Source organism: Clupea harengus, chromosome 14, assembly GCF_900700415.2.
Source record: "Clupea harengus chromosome 14, Ch_v2.0.2, whole genome shotgun sequence".
NCBI classification, from domain to species: domain Eukaryota; kingdom Metazoa; phylum Chordata; class Actinopteri; order Clupeiformes; family Clupeidae; genus Clupea; species Clupea harengus.
Window position 1 is genome coordinate 25,223,309 of NC_045165.1, and position 16,301 is coordinate 25,239,609.

The 16,301-nt window shown below is 45.4% G+C and overlaps 1 protein-coding gene across 2 annotated transcripts in view; it reads left to right on the forward strand.

Moving 5' to 3' along the window:
* The window catches only part of sash1b (SAM and SH3 domain containing 1b), an 85,124-nt gene that overhangs the window by 36,085 nt on the left and 32,738 nt on the right, over positions 1-16,301 (forward strand). Inside the window, exon 2 of one of the 2 annotated variants that reach the window (XM_031580637.1) lies at positions 528-565. The exons of the other annotated variant lie outside the window; for it this stretch is intronic. Coding sequence (XP_031436497.1) covers positions 536-565 — 30 coding nt within the window. The 5' untranslated portion in view covers positions 528-535. The remainder of the gene's footprint in view (positions 1-527; positions 566-16,301) is intronic. 2 annotated transcript variants of the gene reach the window in all.

Below are 16,301 nucleotides of genomic sequence, written 5' to 3' on the forward strand. Positions count from 1 at the left end.
ATGAGAGAGGACACTGAGCAGAAAACTCTTTTCGCTGGACATAAAGACACAGGGGAGAGAGAGTTTCAAAGCTTGATGGTCTCATGTCCTAGTTATCAGCCTCATGTGAAATCCGCTCGTAGAGCGATGTCTTTTCAGTGGATTTTGGAAGGCAGTTTTTTATGTACAAAGGAATGGGATGATGAATTATTGTAAGGTATTTATCGGATTTTGGGAGGACAAATGCCTACTGCAAAGAAAGAGGCATTAAGAAACAGAGGCAGTTAGGTCTATTAAACTATGTCCTCTATATTTATGCGTGGAATAATAATCTGAGATCTATCCTGAAGGTAGTTGAGTAGCAGATATATGTTTTCACAGCTCAAAGAAAAATTGTAATGATGCAATTGTCATTCATGAGATGTCTTCTTCTATATATAGGTGCCATATAAAACTTGAACGCGTTTCAATTTAAGACCTCACTGATATATGTGTCTTTATGTTCTACGTGTATCTGTAACATTTTTTCCTCTTCTCTTTCTTTACAGGTAAGTCCATGTCTAAAGTGACCTTGTCTGCAGATGGGGTGAGTGCGTGGCAGCCAGCTATGATGCATTGTACAACAATCCCTGTTGACATCTGATTTGTATAATGGTCATCCTCGGCCTCAAGAACACTGAAAAATCTGAAAAAAGTATTTTCAATTCCATTCAGTTTTGAGAGGAATAGCTCGTATTGAAATCGAAAATATGGATTCAAGCATACAGATTATGTTTTTCTGTTTGTGGTGCACATTATAAAATCATATAAAGGGGGCAATAAGCTGTTATCTTTTGCTCCCAGTTAGATCGCATCTGATAACAGTTATGTGGAGAGCCATAATAACTATCAAAAGACATCCTCTGTGGATTGGTTTAAATGTGTTAAATGTGAATGCCTGTGAATACAGATGACTGTAATAAGGAATACAGCTTAATGCTCGTATTGTTTGCTCTCAGAATAACCCTAAAAGTGCACCGTGTGGTTCAGTGCAGTAGTCTCTCTTTGTGCGGTCATGATTTTATTTCTCAAATCAGTACCACCTTAATCATCTCAGGATATTAAGGGGGGAACACAGTGTGGTTGCGTGGAATAGTATTTATGGCTTCATTTAAATGGAGAAGGATGAAGTGTTTCCAATTTCCCTGCGTAACATCGGTTCCCGTCTAACATTTATTTCCGCAAATCTGTGAACACTCTCTCAATCGGTATTAAGCTCTGAACGACAGATATTAAAAATAACACTGCTGTCATGATTTTGAGTCCTGCGATGGTAAGTGAAATAGGATTGGAGTGTGTGTGTGCGTGTGTGCGTGTGTGTGTCAGTCAGTCCTGAGTCAGTCTCACTCTCAGAAAAGCAACTCAGCGCAGATGACTCTGCAACCTTGTTCTCTCTCTTTCTCTCTCCATCCATCCAGCTATCTATCCTTATCTGTGTTCTGCCCTGGGGTTCTCTGGTGACGCAGCAGTGCATTGTGGGTATTAATTAGCTCGATGAAACAGATGCAGAAAGGGTTGTTGGGACGCACGTGCGGGTCAATCAGCTGTCGCCAGGAGCCTGGACTCACCAGATGCTGACCCTTCTCTGTCCCTCTCCTGCTCCCCGCGCTGTGGCTCTTGCTTTCTCGTCCTGTCCCTTCCTCTTTACCCCAATCTAGACCTCTGTCAGCCAGCTGCAGCGCCCACAGGCGGCCCCCTCTGCACTGCACCTCGTCAGCAGGTCCAACTGGAGGGCTGCTCTGCAATGGCCAGGGGCTGCCCCCAAGTCTAACGGGGGACGGGAAAAGGCTTCTGGCAGTGAGAGATCAGAGGAGCTTACTGCAGACCTGCGACCAGTCTAACTCACCGCCAAGAGCTGTCCTTTATTTAGATCCTGCTGCTGCTGCAGCGTGTGTGTGTGTGTGTGTGTGTGTGTGTGTGTGTGTGTGTGTGTGTGTGTGTGTGTGTGTGTGTGTGTGTGTGTGTGTGTGTGTGTGTGTGTGTGTGTGTGTGTGTGTGTGTGTGTGTGTGTGGGATGGAGAGAGAAAGTGACCCGAGAGAGTTCAGAAAGGAACCAGGGACAGAATATTGATGGGAATGAGACAAACGGAAAGTTGGTGAAAGAGAGAGAAAAAGAGAGAGGAGTGGCGAAGGGCTGGAGGGAGAGGGTATGTCAGCTTGGCTCAGGCTCCTGGCTTCAGGCTAAGCAGCCCTGTGTCACGCAGCACAGCTGGAGCCAGAGTCACTGGAGGTCCCTACAGGTCTCCACCCATGCGTGACCTACTCTTCACTCCAACTCCTTTTCACCATGCACCTGTTTTGGATGACATTGATTTTTTTGGAGCGGAGAAGCGAGAACATGAGAAACAGTTTGAGAGAGCGAGAGAGAGAGAGAGAGAGCTGTGAGAGAGAGCTGTGTGTTAAGTGTTATTGTCGTGAGACATGTCTGAGCTGTAGACACAGAGCAGTGCTCAAGATGTTTTTTTTTTCCATTGCAAAGCACGATTATTTACAGTCCCAAAATATAAACACTCATACAGTATGTATTCCAGGTTTTGAAAGATGGGACCATGCCCTTCTCCCTGGTGCACTATCAGCCTAGAATGTCCTGCCATGTTTACACGATGTTACATGTTACACTGTGTCTCTGTGTCTCTGGGTCTCTGTGTCTGCATCTGGTACGCCATGCGTGGTGCTGTGTCATTCCGTGATTGTCGTAAACTAGGCGAGCGGCTTGGAATCCATCAGCAGACAGCCCCAATCCCAGAATGCAGGCCAGAGGGATTTCATTACCAGCGGCTGCCGTGACAACCAATCCGGCACAGCCGCCGAGAACTACTTAGTATTCATGGAAATGGAAGTGTGGTGTAATGCCCTGATATATATGTCATTGTGTTTACATCTGTGCGTGAGGAGGCTGGCACGGATCATTCCGGGAGGTTCACCGGGTGCATGCCGTGCGTCTCAGACTGGTGTGCAGCAGGGGTGCGCCACATTCCATTTAAATGTATCGCCAATCGCCTGAGAACCGGCACCGCACCGAATTTCTAAAACGGTCTGCTGTTTGTTCAACAGCCACGCTTTAGGATGTTTATGCACTGTACAGTATCACTAGCTTCATTCTGGATATTTTGTATCTTTAGTATTTAGTATCTTCACGCACCCCAATATTCCTTAATGTCCTTTTGGTCGTGTGGCACAAACCATCTAGCCCTTTCCCCAGTGAGGCATAGCAACAGATGCTGCCTTCATCTTCTGCAATCCAGTAATTCATTTATTTGGTTGCTTTTTCCCTTGTTGCTGGCACTTTGATGTCGGTTCCAAGATATGACGAGTGCGCTGAAGGCCCCAATGACACCATGTTGGGTGGCCTAGTTTTCTCCTCCTTCTCCTCCCACATCACAGGGAGTTTACTTCTCTGTCGCCGTGGCTTTGCCTGGAGCCGAGCGCCTCCCCCCACCCCCCACCCCCCTCCCCAGCCCTCCTCAGCGGGGGCTCCTCAGCAGGAGTCTGCCATTGGCCCACATCCACCTCATTTACATTCACAGCACAGATGCCCCGCCAGCCCCCCCACCCACCTGAGCCAAGGCCACGCAACTCACTCCTTCCACCGGCCAGAGGCTGACCAAAGAGGCTCTGAAACGCACCAAACATCCATTCAAACTTCTGTCCTAGTTCCCAGTAACTTTCACAATCCATGTACTCTTAATCCGTCTACCCAGAAGATATTGAGAAATTCTCCAATGAATCACCAATATTTTGTGTGATTAATGTCGGAGTCAATTGTTTTACTCGTGTCGTTAAATCTGTAGTTCTTCACATCAGTGAGCTCTGGGTGGTCTTGCACGAGGCGAGGTCTGTGCAAACATTAACCCCCGACCCCCAGCCCCCCCTCAGCAGCCCAGCAGCAGACCAACTGGAAGGTTATCTGGGTGTGACTTGTCTCTGTCCTGCGGAGAGGGACTATAAAAGCTGCAGCCATCAGCAGTGATCTCCTACGATAGCGCCTGGCGGGAGTGCCGGCCTGCTGCCCATCCAGCGGACGTCCCCGGCCATTAAAACCCTCCCTCTCAGCCAAATGGATCCTCACCGTGGGGGAGTGTGTGTGTGTGTGTGTGTGTGTGTGTGTGTGTGTGTGTGTGTGTGTGTGTGTGTGTGTGTGTGTGTGTGTGTGTGTGTGTGTGTGTGTGAGAGTGGGTGTAAAAAAAATGGCTTCACCTCTGTCTGATGAGATTAGTGAGAGAGGAGAGCCAGTTCAAACAACACATGCTCCAGAGAGAGGAACGGAGATTGGGGGGTGGGGTGGGGGGTGGGGGTGTCGTGGGGAGAGGGTCACGTTCACACCCTTCCTCTAGAACGAGGAGGCGTTGTTTGTTTTAGCCCGCGTCCAACGTACTCGCTTGTCATCACATCGCGTCGCAGTGGAAAGAAATGAGAAATGAGAGATGAAAACTTTTTTTTTTTCTCGACTTGTCCAGACTTGGGGGAGTTGGTTTGAGTGCTTACTTATGGGGAAAGCGGCGGGTGGAAAAGAGAGGAAAGGTGCTTGAAATTTAAGAAACAACATGGATAGGAAAACTGCCTGGGATGTGAATAGGTCATAAAAGACCTGTGGCTAATTTCCTAATATCATCAGGTTTTCATGGTGAAATGTGATTACCTCACTTTCTATCTTTGCCTCTGACTGGCTGTACCACAGTGATGGTCATACAACAGCCTGCTGCCAGATAGATAATGGGGTCCATGTTAGCGGAAAACGCCGATCTCGGCAATCTTTCATATTCAATGTCCTCGAGTCCCCTTACTCAGGGGTTGTGGTTATCGGCGTAATGGTGTGGTTTTGTAGAGCAGAGTGGCGAGCGCGTTCCTCACGTAAGCCGTGTCCAGATACCAGACGCTACCCACCAAGCCTCAGCCCAAGTGAGCCATCCCTGTTTTGGCAGAGGCACTCCCTGCGGCTCCGGCTCCGGCTGCAGGATTCGGAATGTCAGTGCCGACATCAGCGCCTCTTATTACATTAATGCTTTTCCTGGAACCCGCTTAATGGTGCAGGCGGCTCGGGCCTCGGGCAGAACTGGCTCGGCAGGAGAGGAGAGGAGAGTAGAGGAGAGGAGGGGAGGGGAGGGGGAGGGGGAGGGGGAGGGGAGAGAAGAGACACTCCGCAATCACCCAAGGCCGCAGACATTCTGCTGATTCGACTCAAATACGTATGTTTCAGTCTGTCACTCAGGAAAGAGGACTAAGGCCACAGTGTCTACCATGCCTTCCATGATCACATTTTGAGCCCGAATCCATATTAAGCATACAAAGCACACACACACATGCAGGAGTATTGGCACTGAAAGAAGACACTGAAGGTCACACAAGGTATCATGCACATCCTCGGCACTTATCCTGAGGCTCTGACTCGCTAATTAATCACCGCTGTTTACTGCGTCAGCATGTTTGAATGGAACCTGTTGTTTGAGAGCTTGTGGGTTGGTGTGTTCTATCAATGATTTGTGGTTAGCAGTTGTAATTACTGTCAGTCATTAAAACGAATGAGCTTGTGTTTGCTGCCAGTCGAGATCTCCGCTTCGACTCGACATGCTCCAGTTGAAATGCTGTGTTCTGGTCTACAAATTGAACTCCAAGGGCTTTGTCTGTCTGACTCTCTGGCTATCTTTGTGTTTGTCAGTCTCTCTTGCTCTCTGTCTGTCCATCCCGGCTATCTTTCTGTTCTCGGTGAATGTTTTCCCCTCTTTCTCCCAGGTCACTCAGGCAAAGCGATAACCCCGCTCCCCGGTTCTTGTGGTTTCACTCCAGTGGTTTGGTTGAAATAACCTCATCCTTCCTTGCACACAATGGATTCTGGCACTCACACACACACACACACACACACACACACACACACACACACACACACAGGCACATGCACACACACACACACCCACACACACACACGCACACACAAAGTCAGTATGATGGATAGACAGGCAGCAGGATGAGATGGCGGTTTCGCTGTGAAGTTCATGGTTAACTTGGAGTGATTTGCACCACGGTGCTGTGGCGTGACGGTTCCTCTTTGGGTGCACTGGCATGAAAAGAAGTTAGCGCAGCTGTGCCCTCATTAAAGTTATACACACAAACACACAAACACAAACTCATAAACATTGTAGTCATTGCTCCTCTCCTTCTCTCCATGAAACGTGAGGCAATTGTGGACTCGAAGGCTGATATCATTTGGCATCTGTAGAGTGCTGTTATGGGATGCAAAAAGATTAAATATAGAAAATACATTTTTTTCTGCTGTGGAGGATGACAGCTGTTGATCTGTGATGTGTTTATTGCCAGTTGCCACATTTTCCTGTGTATTTGTGCAAGGCTATCTTTATTTGAATGTTCATATTTGTGTAGGAACACTGACGAGCTGTGTGTGTGTGTGTGTGTTTAGGTGTGTGATTATGTGTGTAAGAGTAGGTGCAGTGCATCCGTGTGTTTGTGAATGTGCGTACGTGTATTTGTTAAGTAAATATGTCTGTAAGTCCCCTCCTGGCTGGGTTATATACTGTATGTGACAGTGAGCAGTACATTTGTGTTCTGCCTGCAGGTAAACCGCTGCCTCCTGCATCCCTGCTAGTCCCTGCCAGCCTCCTCTCCGCCTCAGCACCTGCTATCTCAACCCCCCCCCCCCCCCCCCCCCCGCCATTCCCTGTAGTAGTAGTGGTATACAGTCAAAAAGGATTCCTCTGCTTAGAAGCGTAGAAGAACATTTAAAGGTTATTTTTTTGAATACTTTGATAAGGTTTTTTTTGTGGATCTAATCCAGATGACTCTGCTTAGAAAACTCCAACTAACGGTAAAGTTTAAACCTTTTTGCCCAGCAGCTGTCTGGTCTGCCGGGCGACTGGCTGTTTTTATAGACAAGGTTCTATGTAGGGCCTTTAACTTTTTAAAGACCTTGTGAAAAGCCCATAACGAACATTCACCACACCTATGTTTTCTGAGTGAATGCCCACAGGATATTTGGGTTAATCAGTTACTGCCCTTGCTGGGAACTAAATGTCTGTGCCCTGGGCCCTGTTCCTGTCGTGCTCCACATTCCACCTCTCACGACACACACGTGCACCGCACAAAAACATTGCACAAACACAAGCCCAGTACCATTCCACAGCCTGTATTCTTTCATTAAAGAATGAAACGGTGCAGTTGATAAGGATTTTTTTTCTAGTGGCAGAAACTAGACAAAATACAGTGCTGTGTGACTGCAAGGGGTGGAACCAGAGCAAATGTGTACCTGATGAACACATTTAGATCGACCGTTGAAGTGGAATAATATTGATCATGTGAGGTGGGGTGAGATGTAAACAGAATCAGCGGTGGCCGAGGCCAAGAACAGAGAGTCTGTCTGTCTGTGTGAAGCCCCTTCCATGGTAGCAGTGGGGGGAGGAAAAAAAATGAAACCGAATGAAAAAAAAAAAGAAAACCGCTGGGAAGCCATAATTATGGCATAGCATTTAGGTCAGCTGCACTCATGTGGTCAGATGTGTCAGTATTGATCATGTGATGTTGTTTATTTCTAGAACATTCCCTGGTACACATTTGGATTGTGCTGCTGCTATTTTGGGTCTCTTATATCTCTTCTTGCTCTTCTTCTCCTTCTTCGTGATCCACACATCGGACTGAGCAAGTAGGCTACTGACCATATGAGATCATGAGCTCAGTCTTATTTAGTCACAAGGGCTAAAGTATGACCAGGGACATAACGTAGAGGGCTGTAATGGCCAGCACACCTAAGTGTGTGTTTGCATGTGTTTGTGTGTGTGTGCCTGTGTGATTATATGTGCGTGTGTGATTATTTGTGTGTGTGCCTGTGTGATTATTTGTGTGTGTGTGTGTGTGTGTGTGTATGACTATGAGTGTGTGTCTGTGTGTGTGTGTGAATGACTGTGAATGGAGTGGTACATGAGTGGGAGAAAGAGGTGTCGAGAGAGAGAGAGAGGGTGAGAGCTACCGGATGAAGACAAATAGGCCATCACTGAGGGGGCTGGGGAACAATTTACAGATCTGTCTGCTAGTCGTGCCGCAGGGAGATAAAAAAAGAACATACAGAGAAAGAGAAGCGGGCAGAGACTGAAATATAATGAAAAGACAGAGAATGCAAGAGAAAAAAAATGACAGGGGAAGAAAGGGTGTAACAAAAGGAGTGAGGGTGAGCCACAAAAAGGCACACTCTCAGCTGGAATTATCCGATAATGGAGAAGAATGATTTAGGCTTAGCGGTGCAGGTACGCAGAACATGTGAATGGGTTCAGTGCCAGACCAGGGTCTTATCCAAAGGAGGGCCATCAGTCACAGGCACTCGCCTCACACATGCAGGTGGAGATAGCAGCTCAGACACAATGAGGAGGCACTGGCTTGATTCGTATTGTTCATTTACACAGCTGAATAACTGGCCCCAAATGAGGTTTCTATTTAGCCAATGGACACACACACACACACACACACACACACACACACACACACACACACACACACACACACGTGCTACCAGCTCAGATTTGTAGCCTTCCATAAATATTCTGCGTTCTTATGGGCAAAAAGCACCCCAACCTTTTTACCATTCTAGGGATGATAAAATACAGTACTTTTGTTCAGACGCTCACCTTCACTGATTGCAGTAAGAACAGCTTAGTATCGTGATCATAAGTGATCTTTTCTTTCACAATTGGCAGTGGCATCATTAAATCTTATTGAGCTTATATAGTGTTTCAAGTAATTACATTTTAAAGTAATTATTCCATACTAATGATCTCACAGCCTTTCTCATTTCCCCTGCTCCACATAAAACAGCTATAGGAAAAGCTCCCCATGACTCCCTATCACTCTCCTCCCCCGGTTCTTTATGAGTTTGCTAATATTAGCTGCATTATCCGTGCTCGGCTGCGTTACCTTTTAATAAGTCATAAAACTGCCTTGCTATGATGACCGTAAATGTGTGTTTAATCTCGCCGCACCACACTCTGCACAGGCAAAATGTCTCCGTGGATAATTCATGGCGCTAATGATTTCATTTTTTATTTGGCAAAAACATTTTCGACTCGAGAGGCTCCTGCTTTAGCACGCTAAATTATTAAAGGGAGGGAATGTATATTTCATAGGGTAGTGATTGGGAGGGGTTCCTGTTTAGGCCACTGCACGTGTGCTCTGTGAGCTGCCTGCTATCCAGCCCTTCCCAGCAACTTGTGGAGCATCTCTCCATCAGTAGACCGTGTTGAGGCGAGCAGTGGCAGGCTTAGGCACAGCAACAGAGGGACAAAGATGTTTTTTTCTTGACGTTTTTAAAAATCTCTCCATCATTTAGATTCAGGTTGCGTCCACACGGATATGGTGAAAACACTTCAGAGTGGAGACTTTTAAAAACCAACCCTCATGTCGCCGTGTGAACCAAAGCCTTTTTCTAGCTTTGTTTGATATAAAGTGATGCTCAATGCTAGCAACTTTCACACTTCACTGAGGAAATTCGGTATGCCCAGTCCATGTTTTGCAGATGTTGAAAAATAAACGTTTTGTAGGATTAATCTTGTCTCCTAGTGTCATTGCTGTGTAGGTGAAATTGGTACCAGCCTCACATGGGAGTACCAGACTATGTAGGTAACTTACCCTGTGAGCAGGAGCCGGGTGAATGTGGGTGCAATTGTGTGTAAATTGTGATACCGTCTTTGCGAGGGCCACCAAGACACACTGGTGCTGTCCTTGCAACAGCAACAATATGTTGGTAATCTCACCCGATTGGACAGGCATCAACCATTCAACACAAAGGCAGATCAATTAAGTTGAACACCTAGGGGGCGCCACACAAAGTGTAGTGTCCTCCACGTGGTCAAAATAATGATAATCCACAAATCAGTCTCGTTAAATATATCAGTCTCATAAAATATATTATACTATCAATTTGGAACTCTGATTAATAATTTAATTAATAACTACAACCAAAGTTACCTTACTAATAGTATAGTTGAAGGTCATTAGAATTCTGAATAGAAGAGGTTGGCAACGTCCACTCTTGTGCAACATTAAATAAACCAGCGTATATAATCAAAGTATTTATTTACACAATGATAAGAAAATAACACACAATATGTAATCTAGCTAAATGTAACTAACCAATGAATTGAAGGAATATGTGTATGTGTAATAGAGAGGGAGTGTGTGTGTGAGCTTGTGAGCTCGGGGTTGCGCTGTTAGGAGCGCGCCAGAAAGAATGTGTGTGTTTTCCTTTGTTTGATCACCGTAGTTCCGCGTGCATGTGTGTGCACGTACGCGAACATACATGTGATGTGAACAAGGACGAGCCTATATGCAGCGCGAAGTTCGAGTATTCTCTTCGCGTGTGTGGCTATGTGAAGGCCAATGTATATGTAATCGTGCGTGATTAAGATGCCATGTTAGAAAAGAGGGAAATGGTTAGTGATGCATGCAAGACCCGATGTGTCTGAGAAGCAATCCTAATGATAACCCAGATGGTGTGGCGAAGCCAACTACCAACTAACAATGAAAATATATAAACAGTTACGTTCAGTAAACAAAACATATGAAACACATGAACAATGGCATGTAAACAGTCTTATGCTTAGCCAGGTTGTGAATAGCTAGGATAGCTAAATGCCCAGTTAATGTCAGAGTTACCAGTCCTTTATGAAAAGGGTCGTGCTGGCGAGTCCGATGTTGAAACGGCAGAAGAGATGATGCCGTCCGTAGCTGGAGAAAGTTGTCCTTGCTGTGATGTCTCTGTTTTACTGCAGTTTAGGTCGGAGGATTTGATCGCTCAGAACGTTGCAGTTTGCCTTCTGTAGAGTTAGCTAGCAGGTCTAATGTTAGCTGCTTTCGCTAAATTTACTTCGTCTCACTGAGCAGTTCGTTGACTGAGATCTTAGGCGTGTGTCGGCCGTAAGAAGTGAGAACAAAGAGAGTTGGTTGTTCACCGGTTGACGGTGTGCTCACGCGGTGTTGGAGGTGAAGGGAGGTCAAAACGGTGCTCCTCGGTCGAGGCCGGGAGGAAGAGAGAGAGAACATCTGGGGAGATGCGGCTATTGTTCAAGCTAAAGGGGGTAACATTGCGTCAGGTTGCACTTTATGATAGGTAAAGCCTGACGTAGTTTCCGGGGGAACCCATAGACAAGTTACTGATTGAAGTCAAACACAATGGACCATTCCAGGTGTACCTACAGCTGTAACAATACGTTTGTTTAGTTGGAGGCTACAGCTTGCAGCATAGACTATGCAAGAAATGTGATGTTAAAATGACCCAGCTAGCAACAGCGTTTTCACTCAGGGTGCAAGGGGAGTGCTGGTTATCGGTGGTGAGAGCCCGCTGAGAGGCAGTGGTGCTGTAGGGAACCAGCTCGCTGTAACACACCCGACCCCCACCCCACCCCCCATGGGAAGAGCAGGGGTTGCAGGCGGGGGGGGGGGGGGGGGGGGGGGCTGGGTTGGCTATCGACCGCAGGATCAATCCCTTCCATCATTCATGATGCATACACAATCATTTGTGACTACTCATCTATCTCTCTCTCTAGGCTGGTGTGTGTGTGGGTGTGTGTGGGTGGTGTGTGTGCTTGCATATATTCAATATTGGACATGATAGCACTATTGTCACTTGCTAATGGGTCCTGAGAGGTGTATTTATTGGAGCATGTGGGCCACCTATATAGTTCTTTCCCAGACATTATGAATTCAAATTCAGTTTACATGCGTGGGTCAGGGTTTTTTAATACCCACCCCAAGAGAACATTTTTCCTTATTTATGTACATCTCAAAAAGCACAGACAAAACAGCACACCAGTGATTGCTTAATAATATCAGTTTTTAATCCTCATGGGCTAATTCATCGTAGGCCTAGTCAATGCCTCCAAAACATGCATTACCGACACTGGCAATAGGCTATTACAACAAGGTTTCTGCACTAGGCTCGAGCAAACGTTTGCATAACATATTATTACAAGGCATAGTCTATAGTTGTGTCCTAGCCTAATATCAATGGGTCTACTAAATAAACAAATGAATTGTTCCAAATGATGGTCTTTGTATTGCGTAACCCTTTTATAACCCTTGATTTAGGACCAGAACTGTCTTTCTCCTCCTCACTAATACACAAACAATGCATATTCTTATCTGTATATACATATCTATACATATCTCTTAACAGTGAACTTAAGCAAAGTATTAGCCTAGGTTACATTATCTCTGCATAGTTTTGCTAGAAGCAGCCTCTTCTTGTTGAAGTGACCAACAAAAAGTTTTGGTGGTGTTATCAAACCCAAAAGCTATGGATACCATTTAGGGAAAAAACTTGCAGGCTTATTATCAAAACTCTGAAACACAGCTTGGCATTGGCCGAAGACACAATCGCAAAATGATAGACTGGTTATAGGTGGCTCTATAGCCTATTAGGCTAGGCTATAGACTAATTATAAATACAAAATTCAAGGCTATTATAAATTACAGCGGAGGGGTGTGGGGGGGAGAAGGGGAGGAAATCCCACTTACTTACTCAGAATGCTGCTTTGTAGTTTGTTTGACCAGACCCACCTGAACTGATACGTTATCAGAACACTTCTGAAAAGCGTATCTGAACCCGCAGGCCAGGGGTCGACCCGTGCATCACTAACCAGACGGTTAGGACTATTAGAGCCAGACAATCATTTCCCAAATTAAGGTATTTGAACAGTTACAAAATATTCTTGTAATATGCCTGATTCAGTATAGCTATGAAACAAGATTTGCCCACATGTGTTTAACTAAGTTTTTCTGAAAAGATACAATTTCAATATACTATAGGAAGTTGTTGTAACCAAGACTGACCCAGGTAAAAATGAAGTATAGTTTGTATATACTACTTGGTATAATATACTTAGTATACTTCCATGCACTCATGATCGATGTAGTAAAAGTGTCAAATTTGTATGCTAATAATATATCATTAGCGCTATTGAGAAAATATTCTTAAATACAGCTAAGTATATTTGACAATTTTGTGACTCCATTAAGATGCACTAAAATATACATTCTGTACTTTTTTTAAATGTACTTCAATCAAACTGCTACTTCTGTAGACTTATATTTAGCACATAAAACAATATTGTGATTGGAATGTACTGTACTTGCTGATATTAAAGTACATGTTTAGTGCATTATCATATACTTCATTTTCACCTGGGAGGAACATTTGAGGTTCCAAATGCACTGAACACAGACAGCACTGGAGGGGGAGGAGTGACTGATCCCAGATTCTCCCTCAGTGACAGAAACACATTCCACAAACTGTTCTTTTTCATCTTCAATGGCTTACCCTCTCTGAGGTACCACAACTAGGCCAGCTTTTAAAACAATAATTTTTTTTATTTTTTTAAGTTTGCAAGTCGCAAAGCACTGTTTTTATCTCTGCTTGTGACTACATTTGGCTTTATTTGTTGCACTTGTGCATCTTGTTCGCCCAAATGTCAAATGCTCCTCTCCTCACCTCTCTGCTGTGCTTGGCCGAGATGCACCTCAGCAGTTCTCCCAGAGGCCGACAACAGAGGGTCTCAGGGGCCCGTGGGGCAGAGTGTGGAGGTGTATTCGAAGAGACAGCAGGCTGCATCGGAGGAGACAGCATCCATGTCTGCCCCGCTTGGAAGGTCTATGGGAGGTTGTGGCTGTCAGGAAAAGCACATGTAGCCTGTCCCCCAGAACACTCCGAGTGCATCACGGAAGTGTTGGACTCGGTCTACCGGAAAACAGGACATCCATGGGGAGAGGAGCCTGGCTTGTGTTTGTGGAGGAGTCCAGCGTGGAGTCCAAAGTGATGGAGAGGATCTGCAGGTCACAGAGAGAACAATGAACATGGAGTTACAGGCAAAGTAACTGTCAACCTGCCAATCACAGAACAGAATATTGGCCATTGCCTCCACAGACACCAGTCACAAAACAGAACACTTGGCACAACTCTCAGTTCAGGAGCTGGAGGAATAGTAGGAAGTTTGAAGGTAAAATGAAGGGGGGTGGGAAAAGGTTTTAAAGTGATCCAGCAAGCTTAAAGCTAAAGTCATTCATTATTACTATTTTTTACCCAAGTAATCAATCCTACTCCTGTCACTGTAACCCAACTCCCACACAGCCTGAACACTTCACTTGAAATCGGACGAAGAAATTGGAACGGCAATAAGATTGGATTTTTTGCTCTCACATGTGGATTTTATACACATCAGATATTTGTTTACTTTATTAAAAAAACAAAACTGATGTCAAAACCAAGAAGCGCAAAATCTTTTGGGAAATCATCCAGCTTTCCCAGTTTATCCCTCAGTGAAGGATGCTTCTCAAGTCTCCCTTTACTCAAATCTGTCTATTGTCAACAGAGTCTACACAGGCTGTTTGTGTCCACATCATGTCTGACGCAGCCAGATCCACCGTAATTACTCAGAGCACTTCTCATTTACGACATTTAGGCTAGCTTTTAACGAGAGAGAGGGAGAGGGGAAAAAAAACAAGAATTAGTTGTTGATGAAGCACCCCATTGCTTTGTGTTAAATCACACCCGACATGGCGGGAGAGCCTCCTCCAGAACAAACATTAATTAGGCACGCCAATCAGCAGAGCCTGTAGCTGAAGTGCTCATTAATGGCACCTAATCACTCTGTCGCATTGCATTATTCGCAGTGCTTTGCAGACATGACATCTGTAAATATTTTTCTGCTCACCGCACAAAGCACAATTTTGTCTTCTCGTTTCGCTGTGTGTTATGTATATTTCTTTTGAAATCAGTGCCTATTCATGTGGAAATAAACATCTCCAAACTTCATTTAAATTTTCGTTTACTTCCTCTGCCTTGGTGTTCCGGGCAGACCTTGCGTGCTGTAAAGTGTGAAATATATCCCAGCGGTGGATTATGAGCGACCTTTTACGTAACTTCGCTGAGTCACTGTGCTCATGAGACGAGGAGATGTGCCTGGAATAGCTGCCATCCTGAGACAGCGGCACGAGGCCTTGTCGTTGCCTCGTCTCTTTTGTTGCTCTGCTTTCTTTTCTTGCTTTCTGGGCACGGGAGTGTCGGAGCCCGCGCCTCAGGTGTAACATCTAACACTTCCAAAAATGTTTTATTCCCGCCTGCTCTCAAGATGTGTTTCAGCGGTGCGTCTAGCAGCAAACAGACATGTTACTCATGCAACTCAGTCTCCTTTCAACAACTCTGACACTGGAATGGAGCTGTTGGAGAAGCTCTCTGAAAGGAGGACTGCTCATCTGTTGCCGTGTGGCTGGTTTAACTCACTAGAGAGGCCAGATCAACTTTTTGGTGTTTGGTTAAAAGTAAATAAAAAAGAAAACAAACTGTGCCATCCTCCGTCGTATACCATTGTGCCACCAGAATAAGGCTCTTGGATAGACAGAGGACCCGATGAATGGTCCACATGTGTAGCCCACAGGAGCCTCTTGTAGAAGCAAGAACATGTATCTCGGACGAGGTCAATTGTCCCGTGGCTGTGGGAGTTATAATGTGTTGATCGCCGTCTCAGGGGACAGCAGTTCATTCAGTTTAGGGTCTGTGGGGATTGTGGCCCTTTCTGCTGTGTGTGTCTGTAGGGATTGGAGCTCTCTCAGCCATGGCTAATTAGAAGTGCACGAGGGCAGAGTAAAACAACAGCAGCGGCCCTGAATTAAACATGCCCCGCTTAGAGAGGCTCGAGAGGCGGCCCAAAGACTGATCAACACTGGGCCAGGCCTGGCACAGCAGCACAGTCTGCCCCTTGCTTTGGTGCTCTCACAGAGATGTTCTAAGAGGGGAACATAGCAATGCTAGGAGTTTTCCCATTGACGAAAGCGTAGCGGCTCACTAGCTTTAGCGTGGGTCACGCGTCTCACTGTGAGCCAGTTGGATCTGTTGTCCGAAGTCACCCAACATTCTCCTAACCCTGACGACAGTTATTCTTGTGGTACAGCAGGGCAGTTTTTTTTATCCTTGAGCACAGGAACTAGAAATATGGTTAGTGAGTTTGGTTATTTTTAACTATGTTGATTTTATCTGTGTGTGTTGGTGTTTGTTCTTTCTAAATACTGTACTTTAGAATACAGACTGGATAGGAAGTTAGACTTTATAGCTAGCTAGCCTATGGGTTGGTTGATATGGGATTCAAATTAAAGAACTGACCGTATGCAGTATAATGTACAGGTTTGTTTTTATTAGAATACAATTTTGTGCATATGTGATGCATGACGCAGTGTAGAGCCGCCAATGGGTTCCGTCTGTCGCAACACCTCCAACTGTCAGTCGTCTCACTAGATAATCA